Here is a 19,255-nt window from a genome sequence, read left to right as displayed (position 1 = left end):
TTTTTTTCCTTATTTAAATAAAGTGCTGAGAACAAAGTGAAAAAAGGATAACCAAAAAATGTGCTCTTGTGCAGTTTCTATTAAAAATGTAAATACCTGCCAGTGAGAATTAGTACACATAAGTTCAGCATGTAAGCCGTGAGAATATGCTCCTGTAAGTGATATTGCATGTTTGCACCCAAAAAAAGACTTGCCTGCGTTAATTGTTTGTGAAAGTTACAAGGACAATCTTGAACATTAAGCTGCCAGACAGCAATAAACTCCAATTTCTCCCTGTTATGTTTTCATTTGCAAATAACGAATTTTGACTTAACGAATTCTAAAAGAAACATAATGGAAACACAAACGACTATAAGAATAAGTGATGCATCATGGACACAAATTAAGACAAACTGCAATGATAAAGCATTCGAACACCATTTTTAACCTGTATTGAGATGATCGGTGCAATTTCTATTAGCTAGCATGACATCACTGAGTGCAGCCAAACACTGCAAACAAGCTGCTACTGGCACGCCTCTTTGCAGCACAGCAATACACTTCACTGCACCTTGCTGCTCAGCCACACCACACTCGTCTGTAGAAATCAGTGCACAATGTGAATCCAGCTTTATAAAGTGACCACATATCTAGCGCATTAATATGTACACAGCATGTGACTGTGACAGCATGTGACTGAAAATTCTGTGTTTAGCATGACTTGTTTTATCCAGAATTTTACACATGAATGTACTTACGGGCATGTATATTGGCTGAAGCCTGTGCCGCAGTGCCTTGCATGTGACGAATAATGTGACCTTGCACTTGAGTCAGCGATGTATGTGGGTACAATGCCCATTCGATTAAAACTAGCGCAGCGTCACCCCGTCGCTTGCCACTGAAACCACATGCGGGCGACGAAGAGGTAGCGCGGTGCGCTTCGCTGCAGTTGCTTAGTGAACGGCGGACTCGCAGCAGTTTTCACTCACATCGACTTCCACTGCTACTCCACGTAAAGTTTACGAAAAATAGCACGTACTGTTTTTCCTATTTTCTGAAACGTGCATTCAATTCCCGACAGGAAATGAGTTTCTTTGGCTTTCAAATCTCGAGTTTAATATCTTAAAAGAGCACAACGTACGAAACACTGCCACAGACTCCCGCCGGCTTTTCATTACCTAGTCGCTCGAAACATCACATCGAGCGACAAGCGATATCGTCGCGAGAAATTGCTCAAATTGGGTTTTAAGCTGTCGAAAGGTTGTGGCGCGTGTAATTAGTAAAATTGCGCAAGCGATAACAAAACACACGATACGTACCGTGGTGGAAAACTCGCTCTCGGCGTGGCGCGTTCTCCACGAGGGTCGGACCCACCATCTGCGCCGGCGTCCTTCTTCCAGTCTTTTTGAATAAGAAGAACTTTCTTTTTCAGTAACAGCAGTCTTTTGCGGCGCTGAGTAAGGACCATATCAGTTTCGCTCACGCCTGACTTGCGGAAAGCAAGAAGCAGCAGCACAGAACACAAACACTTGCTTGCAGTCCCTGCCTACACCTGAACATCGCCCCCGAGTGCTCCGAGGTCGCTGCGCATGCGCAAGGTGAAAGGAGGTGAGAAAGGAGGTGAATACGTTTGTACCGGATGTGACGTGTATAGATGCTTGTTTTTTTACTTTTTTGAGAAACATACTCTCGAACTCGGACGCTTGGGCGTTACGGTGTCGCAAGTGTGGTCGCCATATTACTTCATTTACGAAGGTCGTAATGGCCCTTACGGCTTCCAAGAAGCCTGAATCTGACGCAGTTGGGTCAATGTGGTATGCATTGACAACACTTGTGTAGGCGTACGATTGGCAAGTGATAGTTGCTTTTCGTTCGTGTTTCTTCTCACGTGTGAAAGCGGCGTAGAAGTCAAAACAGTCGTCGTCAACCGGCGCTACGTAGAAGCAGGTGAGACACACCTTTCTTTTCTCTGCCTTCTGGATATACACCTTTTAACGATACTGGACACTTTTCAGTGCGGCTTTCCTTTGGAGGCTGCCGATGAGCTCGTCACTCGACATGCAGTAGCCACCAGGCAGAAATTCTCGGGGCCAGGTGAACGCTTCCCCGTTGGCGTTGCATAATCGTCTCCTCGCACGGGCGCGCTCATAAGTTGGTGCCTGGGCGTGAATATATTTATTGAAACATATGTATTAATATTTTTTACTTAATAGTTCTAGCGGGTCATTATTTTGTATTGTTGGCGGCGCCTCCGGGACACCTAAGCTGGAACATAATGCTACGCCAACGAGCAATCTGCCTAGGCTTGCGCACGCGTTCCCACTCTTTTACTGTGCATGGATAAAAGATTAATGAACGCTTTCGTGCGTGCTAAATTGCGAACCCTACTGTAGTCGTTTTATGTTGGCGTGAGACTCGGAAGCATATTACGCACAACTTGCTATCATAGTTGTCACTAAGGGAGGTGTCCTTTAAATTTGATGGTATCAGTAGTACTCGGAAAAAAATATTTTTAAAGCTCACGTATGCAAAAAAAAAAAGGCCGCATTTACTCGAAATAGCTTGAACAGGAATATAGTGGACCCTTGTCGGAACTGTGCATTGCAACTCGAAGATGATTAAAAAGAATTGAAGTTCGGGTAGAGGTGATACCTTGTTAGAAAAACGGGAAATGTTGAACATAACCCACCATTATTTACCGTAAGCTCGTTGCCACAAGCCTCATTCTCGTTGTAAATAAATAAATAAGCTGTTCAGGTTAAATGCTTCGCAGCTGTTCTTGACGCCTCAAACGATTTCGTCCTCGGTTTTGTTTAGTGCGAAGGATATAGTCTCAGCATAGTCCACATGCTAACTTTACGGCAGAGACAGCCGAGGAACTCTGTTAGATCGGTACATTGGCGAGATTTGTACACAAATATAGGTCCAGATTCTTCGGTTGTGAATGTGTGTAGATAGCCCATGTTGGGTAACATTATCGGGGAACAAAAGTTGGCCTATGTTCGAATTTTGCAGAAAGAACAATATTTTGGCACACATTTGGAACTAGGAGCTGTGTAGATACTTAAACAATTGAAGGCAAAAATTGTTTTTGTTATCTAGTCATCCTGTCATCATGGCCACGATGATAGGATTCAGGAGAAACCTCTCAGCGCAGGACGCTCTGTTACAACTAAAACATCAGATCATAGACGATTCGGGCAGATCGACAAAGGCAATTCTCGGGTTGGACCTAAAAAAGGCCTTCGATAACGTAACACATGCAACTATACTAGATAGAGTAGGCGAACTAGGACTGGGAAAACGCACGTACGATTATGTACGCAATTTTTTAACTGGTAGAAAGGCAAAGATCACGATAGTGGACCTAGTTTCGGAGGATATCGAAATAGGCAGCGCAGGTACGCCACAGGGCTCGGTCCTATCACCGATGCTATTCAATCTGGCACTAATCGGGCTTCCAGTCAAGCTGCAAGAAATCGAGGGTCTAAATCATACCTTATACGCAGACGATATCACCCTATGGGTGAGAAACGGAAGTGACGGGCAGATAGAACAAACGCTTCAAACAGCGGTCGAAACAATCGAAAAATATCTAGAGGGGACAGGGCTAACATGCTCGGCAGAGAAATCGGAGCTGTTACTGTACAGACCGACTCGCAGAGGTCGCAAACCAAGCAACTACGGGGAAGAGCTCACCCATAGAGAGGAGATACAGTTAAAGACGGCCGATGGGAAACCCATACCCAAGGTCGATAGGATCAGGGTATTGGGGCTCCTCATTGAAGCCAAGGGCAACAACGGAGAAACCCTCAGAAGATTGGAGGGAACTGTAGCGCAAATCATGAGGCTAATCAGAAGGATAACAAATAAACATAGCGGGATGAAAGAGGAAAACACGATCAGGTTAATACAGGCCTTCGTAATAAGTAGAATAGTGTACGTAGCACCGTACTTAAAATGGCAGGTCGCTGAAAAGATCAAACTAGAATGCCTCATTCGGGAAATATACAAACTAGCCATAGGACTACCGATCAGCACCAGCACGGACAAGTTGCTGCAATTAGGCCTACACAACACTATAGACGAGCTCATTGAAGCGCAACGTACGGCACAATATGAACGCCTCTCTAAGACTAGAGCAGGCAGACACATCCTAGAGAGATTAGACATAGGTTACCACACACAGCATGGTGTCAAGGTGGACATCCCGAGAGATACGAAGGAAAGATTGGTAATACCTCCCTTACCAAAGAACATGCACCCAGAACACAATAAGGACAGAAGAAAGAATAGAGCGAAGCAAATACAGAAGAAATTCGGCAGCGACAAGGACGCAGTGTTCGTAGACGCGGCTCGATACAGTCGCAGACGGGGGTTTACGGCAGCCGTAATCGATAGGGAGAAACGGTGCAAGACGTGCGCGACGATACGCACCACAAGTAACAAGATAGCTGAAGAAGTAGCCATAGCACTCGCAGCAGCTCAGACTAACGCAACCGTGATTGTCAGCGACTCTCAGACGGCAATAAGAAACTTTGCCAACGGCCGAATCGCCCTGGAGGCACTACGAATTCTTCTTGCAGGAGGCCAAAATTACAAAAGAAAGATATACATCACCTGGACACCCGCTCACACCCCCGCGGAGGATGGCAACAACGGCTTACGGACCGAGCCGTAGTCGCAAGTGACGCCCCGACACCCTCCGGCCGTGACGGTGCGATAAATGAGTGGGAGTGGGAGGACAGAATGACAACATATAATGACATTACGAAACATTATAGGTTATAGAGGCGCATATTCCCGCGACCTCACGCAAAATTGACAAAAAAGCAGTCTGTCGCATGGCGGCAGTTACAAACTAGGACGTATCCGAATCCTGCGCTCTCGCACATCATATATCCAGATGTATATCCTACGGACAAATGCAAAACATGTGAATCCAGAGCCACTCTGGAGCATATATTATGAGAATGCCGAGGGATAAATAACAATAAAGAAAACGCGGCCTCTAGCAGCAGCCTTCGCACGCACTGGGAAGCCGCGCTGCTCAGCCCCGCCCTCGAAGATCAACTATGGGCCGTCCAGTGGGCAGAGGATGCTGCCAGGACCCAAGAACTCCTGGCCGTCACCTAGGCGGGGCCTTTGGCCCTCCCCACCAACTCGCAGGGCACACAATAAAGTTCTTTCCTCCTCCTCTAGTGCAACTTACACTATCGTATGCTGTTTTTTTTTATTAAATCTCCTTTAGCTTCCGGATACTTGTTATAGTTCCAAAATTGAAGAGGCATCTTCACAAAAGTTATTAATCATAAACACCATAATTAGAAAAAAAATCGAAATTCTCATAAAGTCGTGCTCTCAGAAAACTGCAAAGTTGTGTCAAGGTGTAATTTATTAAAACGTCCCAGGGTTACAGTTGTTTTTTTGAGGTTAGCGTTATTGTAGCCTCTGTTTCTGCTAACTTTGCTGCCGTGCTTCAGCTTTAAATCTTAACTGGCTTCTCACTTAAAATTTCACATGGAAACACAAGTAGTTCCAGCAGTGACGTCTAGGTTTCTTTGCATTCCTGGCCAATTTATGGTGGTTTGCAGTAATTGTGGTCACATTCACTGCAAAGGTCTTTGGCATTCTGGTCTGGCACAGCCTCATCACGCTTTAGAATACTTCTTATTGTCATTTGCTGTACAGCCGTAGGCTTCGCCATCTTTGGCTTTCCTTGTGCAGTGGACTTGCGCTTTTTGGAGAAAAAACGGCGCTGTGGCTCAATTTTTCTTTTTTGTGGCATGTTCGATGTTGGCTCTGTGTTGCTGGTTGGCGCACTTAATCTTGTAAGAGCCTCCTCCATCAGAGGCTCGAACCACGATAAAAATGTTTCTGGCAGTGTGGGCTTTTGCAGCTGCCCTCGAATCGCATCGAGTAGCAATATGCAGCGTGCCGATGCTGTTTTATCACCCATTGCCCGGACTGCTTGAAGAGATGTCGCAGCACTCATCAGGTTGTTCTCCACTTCTTGGTCATTGCAGTCCTGAGTAGGGGAAAAAAAAGCAGTTCTGAAACTTCTGCTTCAACTAATATGCCAGACATACGGCTAAATGTGCAAACACGAATGTTCTGCTACCATCTTGCTGGAGATTTGTCCTCTGGCTCTACACATTGGCACTGTTAAGTGCTGTATTGCGTCGCTGTAATATGTCCTGGAGCAGTCAAGCAACAAGTATGTTCTCAACCTTTTGCTATGTGCTATCCTACCATTTCAGTCGGAACTTTGCATGCATTCTTGAATTTTTGACAAATTTTACAAAACCATATCAAATGCTTCAATTTCTGTGTCAAAATATATTATTTACATTTGACAGAATAATTATTTATACAAGCATAGATGGTGGGCATCTATGTTTGGCGGTGCCAAATGAAAATTATTCTTGGATCTAAAATTTGGTTAAAATCTGCTCATTGAAGTGGAGGTGTCTGGCGAGGTTTTTAGCAAGCGACCATAATTTGGACTAGCCAATCACGTGAAATTATCTTGAGTAGGAGAAAAGCTACAAAATTCTTGCACCTTTCATAAATGCAAAATTCTAGAGCTGCAGAACAGATACATGTCATCTCACCTGACTAAGTGAATAAATTTATGCAGTTTCTGAACATTTCAAGCTTATTTGGAAATTAATGTCGGTGTGAAGATCAATTATCTCTGTGGAAAGTATAAAGGCTTCTTTTTTTTAATTCAAGGTCACTGTTTGAATTGTAATATCACATTTCAATGATCAATTACTTCAGGCTTGCAGATTTGTTTGCTATTGCTAACTTGTATATGTGTGCCATCATAGTGGTACTAAACATTTTTACCATTTGCTTGTGTTGGAAGTACACAGATGTCTGTATCAGTACTTAATAAAACAATGAGATATTTTGTCATTCAATTAATGGCCAATCTATGAAAGTATTATTGAAGTACATATATATGAATAATTTTTGGCACATCTGAATTTTAAATGCTAAATTTTTGGCATTTCTGTACCCGCTGCGGTTGCTTAGTGGCTTTAGCTTTACTTTTCTAAGCATGAGGTCATGGGATCAAATTCTGGCTGCTGCAGCTGCATTTAGATGGGGGTGAAATGCAAGAACGGCTGTGTACACTGCATTGGGTGGTCCACATTAATCCGTAGTCATAATGAGGTAGTGCTTTTGGCACGTAAAAAACCGAAAAAAAATTTTTTTTTAATTTTAAGTGTAGACTAGAAAAGGTACCAGCACTGCATTAATGGAACATCAATCATAAAGAGCCAATGTGACTAGTACTGAAAGGCATCACCTCGGATACTTCCTGCAATATCCTTTCTGCAAAGTCCTTGAATGGGCTTTCTATAAATACATTTAACACCAAATTTATTTCTTCTCCTGCCATGGCCTCATCCAATACACTGCAGCCATGCCCGAGTCTAATGCCTTCCATGCTCCCTCTAACCATGTCAGTCCTTTGTATTGGTACAATCTTGACATTTTGTCGCGTGACCCTGTTCCACCATCCTATTTATGAGGCTGTAGTTTCTATGTAACACTGGAATCTTTCACCACCAGGTTGTATCAGTGCCCATTCAATCGAGATTTCCTTGCTTTGTTTGTGTTGAAAATACTTCTTAGTTGTGATATTCAAACTAATCCAGCCATTGGTCATCGTGCTTAATAATGTGCAAGAGTAAGCATGAAAAGTGGCAGTGATGTGAAGGAAAGAGCAGTGTTTTTTTAAACCTAAACTGTCAGTACCGGTACAGGCCCCCTTCAGGCATAATTGTTTTACCCAGAGAGCTTACTTTCTATTTCTGAAAGAAATCTACATGAGCTGGTGCATTGAAAGGCTCTCATGTTCCCCACAAATAATGGTTCCTTACAAATGCACATTAGACTGATGACAAGATGTAAGCATACCTGGTCACAAAATTCTTGTGCTGAAGGCTTGGCTTGAGCGCTGTCCTGCAGCTTTACTTTGGCAATAGCATGTATATGCTTGCAGATTTGTCGTGTTAGGACATTGTCCTTGCATGTACAACTTGCATTGTGTATGCAGACTCTACAGTCCTTGCATGCTAGTTGGCAGCTGTCATTGCAGAGTTTATTTCCGAGGCACGTAACCTCATATGAATGTTCAGCTGATTGCGACTTTACGCACCACTGACCAGTGCCGGCTGCCTGAATTTCCGAATCACTGATTTGTTCGCCAGCTTTGTGTCGAGATTGTGTGTCCTGGTGAAATGTTGTTGCTGCATTCCTTGATAGTTTTATGAGTCGGTCAAAGATTTTGTCCCGCACCAATTTCAGAAGTATTGCAATTAATCTATCAATTCTCTTGTTGTTCTTGCCTCCAAGGTAGCAATATTTGATTACTCTGTGTAGGGCTTCTAATCGCATATTGGTGTTGATATTGTATTCTTTCCTGTAGCATGCTGCCCACACCTCAGCACGATGAAAATAATTTTGCATAAAGTATGTTTTGAATTTGATGAGGCCGTTGGTGTCTCTCCCATGGTCGTCACAGAACTCCGAGAAGTCCTCCATGGTGCCCTTGAACACATCCTCTGTGGGAGCATCCATCATAGTCCTCAGTGCCTGTAATATTTACAGTGGAAAGGGGAGCAGAAATATCAGCTACCTTCTTTTTTAATTGCCAAATAAAGAAATATGCACACTCCACATATTTTATCGGGAGAAATGTGCTTCTTGCTCGTTCATACTTTTTCATGTAAGGATAATGCACAAGTTAGCAAGAAACTCAATGAAAGGCGGCTTTAAGACTTCATATGTTGTCAGGTTAAAGTACATGCCTGTTAATCACTCGTACTGCTCTTTGTCTTGACAGCTGGAGCAGATTTTGTTGCCTCAGCTAAGACGCTAACTGTATTAGTATTCTGCCTGGAATTATAAGTAGCAGACTTCTGACAGAATTCTATACTGACTTGTACAGTACCCAAGGATTCAGGATACCTCAATAATAAATAGTAATGAACAGGATACAGGAACTCTTCCTATAACTAACGATGTGGTCAGAAGCGCCTTGCAAGACATGAAACGAGGAAGAGCGGCAGGAGAAAATGGAATAGGTCGATTTAATCAAAGATGGAGAAAACATAATGCTTGGAAAACTGGCAGTTCTTTGTATGAAGTGTCTATCGACTGCAAGGGTCCCAGAAAACTGGAAGAATGCAAATGTTATAGAATCCACAAAAAAGGAGATATTAAAGAATTGAAAAATTACAGGCCCATTAGCTTACTCCCAGTATTATATAAAATATTTGCCAATAACAAATATTTGTTACAATATTTGTTAACAACAAATATTTGAGTATAATAAGCCTCTCTACTATATGGCTTTCATAGATTACGAAAAGGCATTTGATTTGGTAGAGATAAAAACAGTCATAGCGGCATCACTTAATCAAGGAGTACAGAACGCTCATGTAAATACCTTGGAAAATATCTGCAGAGGTCCTACAGCTACCCTAATTCTACACGAGAAAAGCAGGAAGATACCTATAAAGAAAGGGGTCATACAGGGAGACACTATCTCTGCAATGCTATTCGCTGCGTGCTTGGAAGAAGTGTTCAAGCTATTAAAGTGGGAAGGCTTAGGGAGTAAGGATCGACGGCGAATATCTCAGCAACCTGTCGGTTTTCCGATGACATTGTTCTATTTAGGAACAATGCAGAAAAGTTGCAACAAATGATTCAGAACATTAACAGAGAGAGAGTGTAAGAGTGGGGTTAAAGATTAATATGCGGAAGACAAAGATAATGATAAATAGCCGGGCAAAGGAACAAGAATTCAGGATCGCCAGTCAGCCTCTAGAGTCTGTGAAGGAATAGGTTTGCCTAGGTCAACTAATCACAGGGAACCCTGACCATGAGAAGGAAATTCACAGAAGAACAAAAATGTGTTGGATTGCATACGGCAGACATTGCAAGCTCCTGACTGGAAGCTTACCATTATCATTTAAAAGGAAGGTGTACAATCGGTGCATTTTACCAGTGCTGACATATGGGGCAGAGACTTGGAGATTGACAAGGAAGCTTGAGAACAAGTTAAGGACCGCGCTAAGCGTGATGGAACGAAGATTGCTAGGCATCATGTTAAGAGGCAGAAAGAGAGCAGTTTGGATCAGAGAGCAAACGGGTATAGACAATATTCTAATTGACATCAAGAGAGAAAAAATGGAGCTGGGCAAGTCATGTAATGTGCTGGTTAGATAATTGTTGGACCATTAGGGTTACAGAATGGGTACCAAGAGAAGGGAAACGCAATCGAGGACGACAGAAGTCTAGGTGGAGCAATGAAATTGGGAAATTCGGGGGTGCTAGTTGGAATCAGTTGGTGCAGGACGGGTAATTGGAGATTGCAGGGAGAGGCCTTCATCCTGCAGTGGACAGAAAGCATGATGATGATGATACTTACTTTTTCATTTCTAGAAATTGAGCTGATATCTATTTCGTTGTAGCACAAGCTGAGCGGCGGGGACAACAAAAAGGCATGTTTGACAACCACACAGCGTCAGATGTGCCTTTCTGTTGTCCACAAGCACCTTTTGAAATGATTCTATAATAGCAAGTATATTCGTGTGACAGATGGCTGCACAGCCATGGCTTTTTCTCTTTTGCCTTCACTACCCATCCCACAGGAATCCTCTGCTCCTCGCTCACTAACTTTGTGCAGTGCAGCAAAAGCTACAAGATGCGGCAAAGAATCTGAAAGGCTTCTTTGATGACTCTGTATGCAACTCTGATTGAATGAAAGCTTTATACATCAGAACACCGTGAATTCAAAGCGCGCCGCCATAGTGATGAGCGCTGGTCGCTCCATCTATCCTAAGCGCCGCGAAGTAGCAGGTCTGGGCTGCCACGCCGGGAGATGCGACCCGGCGCAAGAAGCTAAACTTGGGCTTTTTAGCTGGGCGGAAGGCGTGTTTCGCGTTTTTTTAACCTGTCATTTTCGCTGACTCGAACAAATCAAACTTCAAGACCTCATGCAAGTCCGCAATGGACAACTGAGTGCTGTGCAGACTGCAGAAGCGAATACATCGGGCAAGTACGCTATTACGTTTGTACAAACCGCGCGCTATATGCTGGAACACGTGTGAGCTGTAATATCTCCGCATTTTTGGAAAGTAACCTGTGAAGGAATATACAGCGCTGTGTTGGTGCCATATATTATTAAAGCACGCAGAACATTGTCCTCTGAACTTTTAGTTTGGTCTTGTCATGGTCACTACGGGCCGCGTTTGGGAACCAACTGGCGGTCGTTTGACTGGGCTTATAGCCTGCCTGATTAGCGGACGCCTGCCCTTTACCACCTGCACAGTGAAAACAAAGTATATGTTATAGTAAGAAGGGCTGTAGTTCTTTCCCATGCCATCACTGTGGCGAAGATATAAAGTCCTCTCAAAATGAAATAGAAAATACACCAGGCCAATTGTATCGTGCAATTTATCGTACAACATTCAGAACACAAGCCTACATCACTCGAACAAGCAGCATATATGATGCTAAACCTGCACTCATTGGAAAATGAGGAACTACAGTAGTTATAATGTTAAACTACGTATGCAGTCAAAGCCCCTATAACAGGTTGAGCATGGCAGCGGCAGGTGTTGTACAGTTGTTGCATAAACCATGACAGGGCACATAAGATTACCAAACCTACTTAAAGCTGCATCATCAGGGACCCGTTTGGTACAAGACAACAACCGCACCTGCATTCCAAGAAATTAGCCCCACCAACTGCAGCTACCTGGTATCAGGCCTGTTTCGCTTGTGCGAGGCCGTATCAGATTTTTGACGCTCCCTTAGACAAAAAGAGTAAAAAAAGAACTGGTGAGAACGAGCAAAATTTTGTTACAGAATACAACAATAATTAACCACCTTATTTTCCTCGCTGTAATAAAGGAAAGATCTTGCGCTTCGTCCCGCATAACAGCCCGCACACAGTTTGGAGCTCAGGAGGCTCAAATGAATTTGTTACGAATGACACCTGCTACACCAGCTCGTAAAGACAGGCGCGCTGCAAGAACACCTTCGGCGACGAGCAGTCGTCGTTTACGTTTTTGTGGACGCGTGCTACGTGACGAGCAGACTTCGGTTTACTTTCATAACAATAACGCTCACCAGCAGGGCAACATTCTATTGCCTACAACTTGTCGTTCACGCTTAATGGTCATGCCGTGCACCAGCTGCAAGTATCGCTAACCGCAAACTCAACTGTTCCGCTTAACTGTCGAGGGCTTTGCATTACTGAAAACACGGAGAGGCTTGCCTTTTTGTAATAGCCAAGGCGAAGCACCGGCACGGGATTCTTCTCTGTAGGCTTGTTGTTCAGAAAGTGCTCGGAGCAAACTTGCGTGTTGCACATATTACGTTCGTAGGGCACAAAGTTGAACGTGGCATCAAAATATACACAGATCGAATACTCACTCGTGTATTTTAACTGGGTTGGTAGTTCTTCCTATTCACTGCAGCTATCCACCGGTGGCGCAGCGTGGCATTCTTCGTTGCGGATGGAAATCGGTGCAGGCTGAAAACACCGCACCGGCACGATTCCCTACGTGTGTTGTGCTCTTCGCAAACAGCGCTAAGCAACCTGCTCCTTTTGCGCTGGTTGTTTTGGCATCCAAACACGACGCAGTGATGCCCAGATGACTTGTACTTTGGATCCTCGTGAACAGGCACATTTCCGCACTTTGGAGTCCTAGAGCTAACGCTTGCCATGTCTACCGGTCGCCGGCGAACACACTTTGGCAGCCCAGTACAACATGGCGCCGGTCGACCGGGCAACCCGGGTGTGAGAGTATGCGTTCGGTTAGTCTGGGTGCGAGGCTATCGTGTTCTGGTCTATAGGATCAGTGAGAGAGCTCCAGCTCCCTTCTCTGAACACGCAGCCCGTTTTGTCATGGTGGCATCAGCGCATTTCCATCTCCTAGTAGAGAGCTCCTGCACTAGTGATGAAGGGACGAGATAAGAATACAGGATTGTATTTTGTGGCTTCCGTGCAGCACATGGCGCTGCCATGTTTGCTAAAAACAATTTTGCTGTTTTGTATATGATGCCGCTGATTATTTCAAATGTTATAGAAATTTCATTGGTAGTTTAAGGGCCCTTTAATAATAGCATGCTGAAGCCCTACATAATCCATGCTTACCAGAATTCATATAACATGGTGTGCCTTCTCACTGTGTTCAAAATAAAAATTTAAAAATATCCTTGATCACATCATGAATAAATGGAATTCATGCTGTTTATCTTACTCTGTTGCAATTTTATTTTTAATGCAGGTTATTAGTGGCTCATGCATGCAGTTATCGCAGCAAGATAACAGCAAATGTGGAGAGTGCTCTTCATCACTCACATCCTGAAGCCTCAATTGGTCTGCTACAGAAATGCTTTGCCATCACTTCTACCATTGTGCAAACTCATCACAAGTGCCATGTCTTCATCATAGAGAAGGTGAGCAGTGTAGCCTTGCGGCACAATATCTGTATGATCATGGCCGCAGCATTATTACATTTTACACTAGTGGCCGTTCAAATTGGTTTTCTAGTTCCCGTGCATTTTTACTGTTGGTTCCACCCCAAAAGCAATTGCTTCTGTAGTCTACGATGACATGTACAGTGCCGATTTATATTAATGCATACACATTTCCTTATGCAAGGTGAAAGATTTGTAAGAGGAAATATTACACAGGCTATCTAATGACCGGGAAAAGTGCAGGAAATTATCAGCACCAGTAAAAGTTGCAGAATTTTTAGGAAATTTTTTGCTTAGTGAGCTGTCATGAAAAATGAGTGGTTAAACTGTCCAAGTTGCAAAATTTTGTGTAGGTTGATTCCCCGCAAAGTTATTAGGCTCTTTGCAGCTACATAAGTCAGCATTTCTGCACAATAATTCTATTTTCAGTCACCATAATGCAGGGATCAATTCATAAATTAATACTTTTTGGGGGTTAGTTGGTGCATGTTTCCAGAAGAGGATTGTAGCGCCGAAAAAGACAACACACAGCAAGCGAGACGGGACAGGCGCCTGTCATGTCTCGCTTGCTATGTGTTGTCTTTTTCGGCGCTACAACCCTGTTTTGGAAATAAATTAAGTGCAGCACTGACTTTTTGCTCAGCACTAGCGCACACTTAGCCCCTCTGTATAGTTGCAAGACATTGCGACATTCTACTCCATTGCTTACATGCAGGGGATGCTGCACATGAATTACTTTGTATGTTATGGTGGCAGAGGAAATGTGGAACGCGCAGTACACTGTCATATCAGATGTTTTTTAAGGCGAAAGCCTTAGGTGTCTGTTGGCGGTGCCCTTGGCGAAATTGCACCGTGATGAAACATGGCTGATGCCGCAAAGAGTAAACAGATGTCAAGAAGTGCTCGGATTGATGTTGCATTTCTCAGGGAGATCACTGTGAACAAAGTAAATTAGTGGCTTTGAAAAGAAAATTTGGTAAACTTCAGTCTTCGTGGGAATTGAGCGCAGGCCTCTGGAGTGCGAGACGAGCACGCTTCCCTGACGCCACAGCTGCTCCTCGGTTCTGGCTTACTGAAGGTGTGCTTAGTACGGGCCTCATTGCACATGTCACGTTGCAGCCATCTGAATAGTGCATGCATAATTGAGCGGCGTATGTGACAGCACTGAGGAGGTAAGCCACGTCATGTGTATAAAATGAGCACGTTGACGACATTCTGAGGTCTAGAAATGGTGTAATGATTTCGCATTCCCATATGTAAGCTGTCTTGAGTGTTTGCCGAATATTAAGTTTAGTAATTGCTGTTGTGCCAGGTGTTCTAGTGCAGAAAAGCATGCCCGCACTCTGCGTATTGACATTGGTGCAGCTGCAGCATTGTCGGCAGTGAGTGGCGGAGGAGCGTGCATGCTCTTTTGGCTCGCAAGGATGACTGTGCAAGTACGCCACTGCGGCAAAAGCGCTTGCTGCATTGCTCTTGTGAGGAGGTTGTGTCAGTGCCATACATGTACTTCCCATTGCGGCTCGTTATGTCTTGCAAGAAGTGTAGTCCCGATTGTATAACTTAATGCATTACCAATATGTCTTACAAACAAGTCTGACCCCAATTGTGTAACTTCATGTATTACCAAATGTGCAGCAGGCTTTCACCTTCTTGTGTTACAAGAGTGTAACACCTGCCGAACTTTTTCTTACCTGCATCAACTACTTGAATATCGCCTGTGGCGATAGTGCAGTACTAACCCTAGAAATAAATTGCTAGATCAGGTACATTACTTCCACAAGTAATCAAATTAGTAATTGACATACTTCACTAATGAACTTTTACTAATTATTTTACAACAGATATTGCTACTTACGAATTGTAGCTAGTGAATACGCAATTGCAGAACAACTTAACGGTTTGCTAAAATGCTGTTGCGCTTGCACGAATGCGGCTGCCAAGAGTGCCCTCTACATGGCAGGATGCAAGAAGGAGACGAACAACCAATGCAACCCTAGCACACCTTGAGATGCCGTTTTGAGGTGGTTTTGATAGCGCTTTTTTCATGAAAAAGCCGGTTAGTTGTGTATAGGTGCACAAATTTTTGTCACTGGCAAACAGGGCATGCGATTATTTTTGTTTCCATCCAAGAAGAGCTATCTGGCGAAGAAAGCAGCATGGATGAGCGACGGCCGGAGAGGCCATCACAGCTCACAACTTGCGCTATACCTCGCTCCTCAAAGAGCCGGTTCTCATCATGCTACTTGTGGCTACTGAATTGTCATGTGCCAGCACCGCGAGGTTAATTGGACCTGCAAGCTTCAAGATGCCCTTAAAGGCAGCCGCATTTTGCTGGAAATGTGGAAAGCTCAAGATGGATGAGGACAGACAGTCACTCGGGCAGCGCGCAGTGAACACTGGGCGAGGCAGTTCGCCTGGTTTGCTCTTTGCTGCTGACGGTGTACAGATATCCAAATGTATTTCCATTGAGCCTCTTAATATTCATGCATGCATTAAAGAATCCACAAAAACTGTGTTCAATTGCTAGCAGAGGCTTCTTTGTAACCGGCGACACCCACGGCCAGCGAGCAAGGCCTACCATCTTCTTCGATGACAGTGCATGCATGCAACGAGAGGATGGCACACCACTTCAGACTTTCCCGTGTTTACTGTGTGCAAAAAAGGACAGAAAAGAAAAAAAAAGAAAACTGAAACTTTCCTTTGTTGCAGGTGGGCCATATTAGTACAGTAAGCTTTCCTAAGTGGGGCATCGTGCTCGGCCCGCTGACTTGGTTGGCAGCCGCTGATTTTGCGAGCCGGTAGGCCTATCTCCTGGTTGTCTAACCAGCAGCCGACGGCGTTTGCGATGAAAATGCCCCTAGTCATAAACCGTTTATCTTTGTGAGGATTTTAGTGTCTGGACAGTTGATGTCGCATAACTTAAAGCAAAGCGTAAAGATGCGGACAAGAGAAGGCACTGAAGACATGGCTTTGTCTTCGTTGCCTTCTCTTGTCCTCGGTGTTCTTTTCTTGCGCTTTGCCTCAAGTTATGAAGTACCAACTAGCCCACCAGTTTGTTCTCTTGAATTATGGTGTGGTTGGGGGAACATAGAGCTAGTTCTGTTTATATTCTGTCAGCATCAAAGATGAAACTAAGTGAGCCGCCTTGCATGGTGGTCGCTATGCGTGGCCAGTCTGCGAAGCCAAGTGTGGCCACTCAGCGACACATCGGCAGTGTGTTTCGACGACATACACTCCACTTTTTGTTGAAGGAGTCCATGTCACATGCACCAGTCCGGTGCTGGCATCAGCAGTCTCCAAATATATGATATTGTTACGGGAAGGAAGAAGCGTTCGTCTATTTACAAGTGGCTTTTAATGGCTCGGCCAACAAGCGTAGAGCATCGATACTGCTAAACACTTCTTCGTCGTCTCTAAGACCACCATCAGCGTCGTCTTCTGTCCACATCACCGACTGTGACATCACCCCCGTCGGAAAAAGCACCTGATTGGTGCGGCTCATCAGTCTGAGAAAGGTAAGGTTTGAGACGGCTGACGTGGATGATGTCAGAGAGAGGTGAAGGCACCGTGGCATTCAGCGGAGACACTTCATATGTGACAGGGGTCACCTGGCAAAGGATGCGGTAAGGGCCATAGTATCGCGAGAGGAATTTCTCGGAAAGACCAACATGCCAAGTTGGATACCAAACTAGCACAAGAGCACCTGGTTCGTAGTTCACGTCGTGATGGCGCTGGTCGTAACGGCACTTCTGGCGTGTCTGTGAAGCAGAAAGAAGTATGCGGGCAATCTGGCGTGCTTGGGTCGCTGTGGCTATTACATCCCGAGTGTACTCTGTCGGCGAGTCGAGTGTGGTCGAAAGGAGAGTCTCGAAAGGCAAAGTCGGCTCACAGCCGAAGAGGAGATAGAAGGGTGAATAGCCAGCTGTGTCGTGGCCCGAGGAATTGTAGGCGAACGTGACAAATGGTAGAGCAATGTCTCAGTCACGATGATCGGAGGAAACATGCATTGCTAGCATGTCAGTTATTGTGCGGTTCAAGCGTTCGGTAAGACCGTTAGTTTGAGGATGGTAAGCGGCAGTAAGTTTGTGTTTAGTAGCACATGATCGAAGTAGGTCGTCTATGACTTTGGCAAGAAAGTATCTGCCGCGATCGGTGAGAAGTTGACGAGGTGCACCATGGTGCAACATGACGTCGTGAAGCAAGAAATCAGCAACGTCTGTAGCGCAGCTGGTCGGTAGGGCTCTAGTAATGGCATAGCGAGTTGTATAGTCCATGGCGACGGCAATCCACCTATTTCCGTCCTTGGATATAGGGAATGGTCCGAGGAGATCAAGACCAACGCGAAAAAATGGTCGGCTGGTATATCCAAAGGCTGCAGCAGTCTGGCAGGAGGCACAGCTGGTCTTTTTCGGCATTCACACGACTCACATGCGGCAACACAGCGCCGGACGGAGCGGTTGAGACGGGGCCAGAAATACCGTCGCCGAATTCGGTCATAGGTCTGCGTGGCGCCAAGGTGTCCAGCGGTGGGAACGTCATGCAGTTGCTGCTGTACAATCTGTTGCAGATAAGACCGAATGATGGTTAGGAGCTTGGGCCTGTCGGGGTGCATGTTGCGGCGATACAGGATGCCATTTTGTAGTACGAACATGTGAAGGGATGGGTCAGACGGAGCAGAGAGCAGGCGTTCGATAATGGGGCGTAACGACTCATCGCGTCGTTGTTCAGCGCCAATGTCTTGCAAGGCTGAGAGCGAATAAATGCAGATCGGTGCGACATCCACTAAACCGTCAGTTGGCGTCCTGATGTAGACAACCCGACTTGTAGATCACAGTGTATGTGTATTCTTGCAGCCGTAGGGCCCAGCGACCGAGGCGTCAGGTGAAATCCTAGAGGAAGGAAAGAGAAAAGGCGTGGTGGTCGGTTGTAACTGTATATGGTCGACCATATATGTAGGGTTGGAACTTGCCCACCGCCCAAATGAGGGCGAGGCACTCGCGCTCAGTAATCGAGTAATTGCGCTCGGCGGGAGAGAGGAGGCGACTGGCGTAGGCGATAATGCGGTCGTGCCCACATTGGCGTTGAGCTAAAACTGCGCCGATGCCGTAGCCACTGGCGTCAGTGCGAATTTCTGTCGGAGCGGAGGGGTCAAAATGGGCGAGAACAGGATGTGTGGTAAGCAGCGTGATGAGCTGCGAGAAAGCAGACGCTTGTTCAGAGTACCAACAGGAAGGAACGTCTTTCTTCAGGAGGTCAGTAAGGGGACGGGCAACACGGGCGAAATTTTCCACAAACCTGCAGAAATAAGAGGCCCATAAAGCTGCGAACATCTTTGGCACAAGTTGGTACGGGGAAATTCTGCACAGCATGAAACTTTAGCGGGGTCGGGGAGAATGCCTGACGCATCGACGAGGTGTCCGAGCATGGTTATTTGGCGGTGACCGAAGTGGCACTTGGATGAGTTGAGCTGCAAGCCAGTGGTGCGAAAAACAAAGAACAGATAAAAGTCTTTCAAGATGAGTCGCAAAAGTTGAAGAGAATACGATGACGTTATCCAAGTAGCACAAACAGATGGACCATTTCAAACCACTCAAGAGCATGTCCATCATCCGTTCAAAAGTCGCCGGGGCATTGCACAAGCCAAATGGCATTACTCGGAACTGATATAGGCCGCCTGGTGTGACGAATGCGGTCTTTTCACAGTCCATTTCATCCACGGCAATTAGCCAATATCCAGAGTGAAGGTCTATAGATGAAAAATAAG

The 19,255-nt window shown here is 45.1% G+C and overlaps 1 protein-coding gene across 4 annotated transcripts in view; it reads left to right on the top strand.

The window, feature by feature from the left end:
* Positions 1 to 1,698: 1,698 nt before the first annotated feature.
* Positions 1,699 to 19,255, top strand: part of LOC142564146 (uncharacterized) — a 46,010-nt gene continuing 28,453 nt past the window's right edge. For all 4 annotated transcript variants that reach the window (XR_012824504.1, XR_012824503.1, XR_012824505.1 and 1 more), the window contains exons 1-2: positions 1,699 to 1,926; positions 13,299 to 13,470. Coding sequence is in view for 1 of the 4 variants with exons in the window: in XM_075675009.1 (XP_075531124.1) it covers positions 13,404 to 13,470 (67 nt within the window). In the remaining 3 variants the exon portion in view is untranslated. The remainder of the gene's footprint in view (positions 1,927 to 13,298; positions 13,471 to 19,255) is intronic.

The sequence above is a fragment of the Dermacentor variabilis genome, chromosome 11 (genome assembly GCF_050947875.1).
Source record: "Dermacentor variabilis isolate Ectoservices chromosome 11, ASM5094787v1, whole genome shotgun sequence".
Classification (NCBI taxonomy): Eukaryota; Metazoa; Arthropoda; class Arachnida; order Ixodida; family Ixodidae; genus Dermacentor; species Dermacentor variabilis.
Note: the sequence above shows the minus strand (reverse complement) of the source record. Positions and strands in the feature narration are given on the sequence as shown.